Genomic DNA, 5,000 nt, shown 5'->3' with positions numbered 1-5,000 from the left:
GGCAAACGAGAAACCCTGGGGACGAGGTTGCGTCAGCTAAGTTGTTTTGGAAGATATGAGGAAAATGGCGGAAAATTTCACATGTTTTGTTTTTCTGTATCTTGCGCGTACATGGTGGAGTGGGATGCACGTGGGCGATGGACTCCCCACGCGAGGAAAACTAGTACGAGCCACCCTAAACAAAATGTTTTAAGAGAGTAAAACTGTACCTTGAGAACATCTCTGTTGAGATCTTCAGGGTCTGTTATCTTAAGAGTTAGTCTGCATCCTTTGGGTTCAATTCCAGCTGCGAACAAAAAAGACAACTTTACTCCAATAATCATTATAGATCTCTAGTGCCTCACTAGAAGCAGCACTTGCATAGGTCTAGCCTGCGAGCAAGGTAATCATTGGGGGAGTCGCGAGAAGTCATGCGAGAGCAGTACGCGATCCTCCGCCTCTTGTGGCTTCCCCGCTCGCTCGCGCGTTCTATCGCGGATCGCTTCGCTCGCCATAAATGGAAAGCTTACTCGCAGGCTTCATTTGGCGACCAGAGAGCAGTGCACGCAATAGGTGCTAAATCAGAGAAAAGTATATAACCGATTACCGATTTAGGGGTACTATATTCTCCGATTTATTTAAACAATAGACCACACTTTCTATCGGTTTACCGGCGTGATAACCCACGCGGGATGTTGGGAGAAGCTGTAAAAACACGAGGAAAGCTTGTAAATCACTAGCCGAAATAAAATAAGGTTAAGTTTTGTATGAGTTTACTGGCACATAAACCATAGGTTTTTAACCAATCAGAACGCGCGTACTATCTTACTTATTTTATAAAACTAACTAATCTTTGAAAGATTTCCTCCAATTTTACTATTCTGCGATTAAGTCAGTAAACTTGTATAAAAGACATTAGTCTCCAATTATATGATTCTTCCGATGTTTTCCGGTACTACTATTCTAAGACACTGTAAGGTGCTATTGTCAGGTTTTATCCAAACGTCCTAATGGTAAAAAGTTTCCGACTGTACCATTCTTCCGTTTTTCCGATTCCACGACTCTACGACTGTTTCGCTTAATGGCTTAAAGAACGAGAAATATTACAAGTAAAGCGTGCTTGTTTCCTTTTATGCCTTAAAGCGTAAACCAGAAATAACATATTTGCAGCAAGAATCACTCTTTTAATTCACCTAGCCTGCCTAGTGTATTTTCCTTGCGACTTTTCAGAACTCGTTGGATAAAATTGCTTACCAAGAAAGATCGATGAAGTCCAGTCTGCAAGCAAGCCCTCTGAAGGGCTCTACCTTTCCGTCTTTCTATCCTTATTTTTTCATTAAGAGTAATACAAAAATTGGAAAAAAAGAATGTTATTGTTACTTACAGCCTGATTTTACTTCGTTTGTCTTATCTCCACAAGCATCACAACTTGTCGCCATGATAATCACTTCTTTAAAGTGAGGGATAGCTGATTTAAAAGTTAAAGCGGGCACCTTTTGACATGTTTAATAAGACTGAAAACGAAACAATGGATATTGAAATATACAAACGAAAAGTTTGTAAACTACCGCAGGCTATAAAATTCCGAAAAGAAGCCCCTCCGTGTATTAGCCCCTCCAAAAATAAGCCCCCCAAACCGGTAACGCAAAAAACCCTCCGTTAAATCGCCCCTCCAAATATAAGCCCCCACAGGGGCTTGAACTTGAAAAATTGCCCTCAAATAAAAAGTAAAACAAAGCAAAAACGGTAAATTTACTTCCAAACATAAGGCTAGCCCAATCGATTTTGCAACGCAAATTTCCCTCCGTAGATAAGCCCCTCCGAATATAAGCCCCTCAAAAAAAAGGCCCTCAAAAAGGGCCTTTGAAAAATATAAGCCCCGGAGCTTATTTTCGGAATTTTACGGTAGCCATATCAGGCTCCCAGATAGTAAGGGCGTCGCAAAAACAAAGTCAACAGAAAATAAGACGCGTGTGACCTGGGAAGGGCGGCAGCTGCGGGAATAGGTGATGATGTTAACTGTCAAAACCCAACAACTGAAACTAGCTGGAAGGATACCAACAACCTTCATTCTCGTCTCGGCAGGTGCATTGCAGGATGAACAGTTTGTTGGAAAGTTTAACACCTGAGTGGCAAAACGAAGAGAGCAATATCATAAATTTGTATACAAGTCTAGTCCCTTGCACACTATTGAGCCTCTGTATGGATTTCCGACGAAATCGAAGTCGCGACGATCGCCATTGACGAAGCGACGTAGTAGAGATTGAAGCAACGATCGCATTGCCATTTCAGTCAAGTTTGACAACGCTACTTTTGCAATGACGGCAGAGAAACCTGCCACAAAGTGTGCTGCACTTTGCACTGAGCTCACTGGTAGCGCTAGCACGTAAAACAATTCTTGATATGCGATGACTTCGCCTGAAAAAAACGACAATTCGATGAAAACGCGCGGAGAAATCGACGTCCGCAGGTACCCATACAGAGGCTCACTATTCACAAACACTCACAATGATATGGGAGGACACTTTGCATAAATACTCGTAATTAACAGATTTAACGTGGCTAGTCAAACACTGAGTTTCGAGAACGATTGCGTATCTCTTGATGATAAATGCTGATTTGGCCTGGAAATCATTCATTCTTGCTCAGTTTTCAGCGGAGCCACGGAGGTGTAAACGGCCCACCCTCCCACCCAGAAAATCACATGGCTCATATTACTAACTTCTCCTAAGCCAAACTGCCCCAGCTTGGCTTAAACCGCTGATCAATCATTCTCCCATACTTTAATACAACTGAGCATGAAAAATGTGCATGTCGTTGAACAGATTACTGCTGTTCACATAATATCATATTTGGAATGTATGACACTTGATCTGCCCAATGCAACTCCATTTTTACACACACACATTAACATCTGGACCATCCACCCGCCATCGATGGAAGAGGCTTTAGGATTGTTGGGATAAAATCAATGTCGTTTGGTATGTCAGGGGGCAGACATTAATAAAATTTCCCAATACGAGTAATCACGGTCAAGTTTGTTCATTCTCTTAAAGCGAAACAACGATTTTAGTCAAGCAAATGTTGCTTGCTATGAGGACATCTAGGATCGCAACTGCATCTTTCAAAAAAGTAACAATGATCACTTCCACCCATAATTTGCCATTACCGTCTTTAAGATGAAACGTTTTTTTTTCATTTTCTGTTGTTTAGAATGAATAAACTTGACCGCGATTTCTTGTAATCGGCAGGATTTTATCACTTCTTTGCCCCCTGAGAAATCACGTGACATCGCTTTTACCTATTGTGACATCATCAGTTTTAATGGTCATAGACAACTCTGGCTCCTAACTTGTGCAGGGGAAAGAGTTTTTTTGCACGGCAGTTATGGGTGGTCCAGATACTAATGGGTGTAGGCAAAAATGGTTTGGCAGTGGGCAGATCTAGTGTGTTACATTCCATTCATAGTAATCAATAATCTATTAAAAAACATTCATATTCATGGTCAGTTGTATTAAAATTAAGGTATGGATAAAAATGATTGATCAGCGGACTGAGCCAAGCTGGGACAGGTAAGCTTAGAGGGTTGTTAGTAATATGACCCACGTGATTTTCAGGGTGGGAGGGTAGCCGTTTACCCCTGCATGGCTGCACTGAAAATTGAGCAAGAATGAATGATTTCCACACCAAATACCCGACAAAGGAAAAAAAGCCATCAAAAGATTAAAACAAAAACTTCAATAAGAATCTTGTTCAACTGCCCACCTGTACTTCCTTTTACTGAATAAATATTATTTCACCATCCTTGGGATTTTTGTGCAAATCTTTTCCCATCAAAACAAAGCCTTGTAATTGCCGAGCAAAAGAAAAAATAGGGAAAGAAAAGCAAAGAAAAAGAAAGTTACGAAAAGGGGACACAGAAATTTTGTCTTCTACCCATGCCCAAACTTTGGAGGCTAATATTTAGCTTGAAGAACAGAAGGCACCGTTGTAATCGACGTAAAAACAACGTTGTGGGCGGTTTTGGATCTTTTTGGACGAAGCCAACATTGTCAAGTCCACTACTGGTTATCATTTCACAGGGAAACTAGCCGTGGCATTGCAAAATGCAGGCTGTTTTCCTAAGCAAATTGTTCAGGAAAAATGTCTGTACTCTGTCACTGCTGACTTGTGTAATCACAACTCATGCTTAGTATTTACCAATAAATTGTAGTGCCGATGATGAGAAAACTTCATCAATGAATATAATCCTAGTGACTTATGAACTCAATAATTACCTCATCTGTAACTTTGTTGTCTTTGTCTTCATCTTCAAAAGGAAACAAACAAAAATACTTTCAAGACACTTGTTCAAATTCTAAAATACAAAAAATACTTTTATTGATTGTTTTTTAGCCTGAGTTGTAGCCCAGCAGCATACGCATTGTCTAGACCGTTTGTAGTTCCATACAGAAGGTTTAGAGTGTCTGCGATGCAGGTGTTTTTCTACTTATTTTTTAAATATTCAAATTCTACAAAAACTCTGAACGTAGATTAACAATAACAACCTGGAGATTAGGATTACAGGCTCTTCTTTTCACCCGCAATCAATAACTATAATCTAAAACTTTTCCCACCTTCTTTCTCAGCAGTATTTTCTTTGGTGGCATCTTCACTTGCAGACTGAAGGCCAAGACTGGCATCTTGTTCAGTACTCCGCATATATTGTACAAGAGTCATGCAAGGATCGTCTTTAGGAGCATGTGGATTTTCTATGAAACTATTTCCTGATACATCATCTAAAATCAACGTAAAGTTCATTTTTCCATCATGGCATTTTTTGAGTTGTGATACAATCTCGTCAATCTTGGCTGCCAGGACTGGATCAACAGTCTGTCAACAAAAATAAAAACTTAGTGGGTATAAGAAGTATTATTTCTTTGATACAACTTTATGAATAAATTAAAGTTAAGGAATAAAATTTAGCTAAATACTGTTACTCAAAAATATACATTGTTCTATTGAGTAGATGAACTAAATTC

At 39.8% G+C, this 5,000-nt stretch overlaps 1 protein-coding gene across 1 annotated transcript in view; it reads right to left on the bottom strand.

The window, feature by feature from the left end:
• Positions 1-5,000, bottom strand: part of LOC140949807 (zinc finger protein ZPR1-like) — a 20,129-nt gene that overhangs the window by 10,945 nt on the left and 4,184 nt on the right. The window contains exons 5-9 of the mRNA XM_073398939.1: positions 4,596-4,851; positions 4,257-4,288; positions 2,038-2,104; positions 1,364-1,447; positions 210-286 (exon numbers count right to left, since the gene is read on the bottom strand). Of these exons, the coding sequence (XP_073255040.1) occupies positions 210-286; positions 1,364-1,447; positions 2,038-2,104; positions 4,257-4,288; positions 4,596-4,851 (516 nt within the window). The remainder of the gene's footprint in view (positions 1-209; positions 287-1,363; positions 1,448-2,037; positions 2,105-4,256; positions 4,289-4,595; positions 4,852-5,000) is intronic.

This window comes from Porites lutea, chromosome 10 (genome assembly GCF_958299795.1).
Source record: "Porites lutea chromosome 10, jaPorLute2.1, whole genome shotgun sequence".
NCBI classification, from domain to species: domain Eukaryota; kingdom Metazoa; phylum Cnidaria; class Anthozoa; order Scleractinia; family Poritidae; genus Porites; species Porites lutea.
Note: the sequence above shows the minus strand (reverse complement) of the source record. Positions and strands in the feature narration are given on the sequence as shown.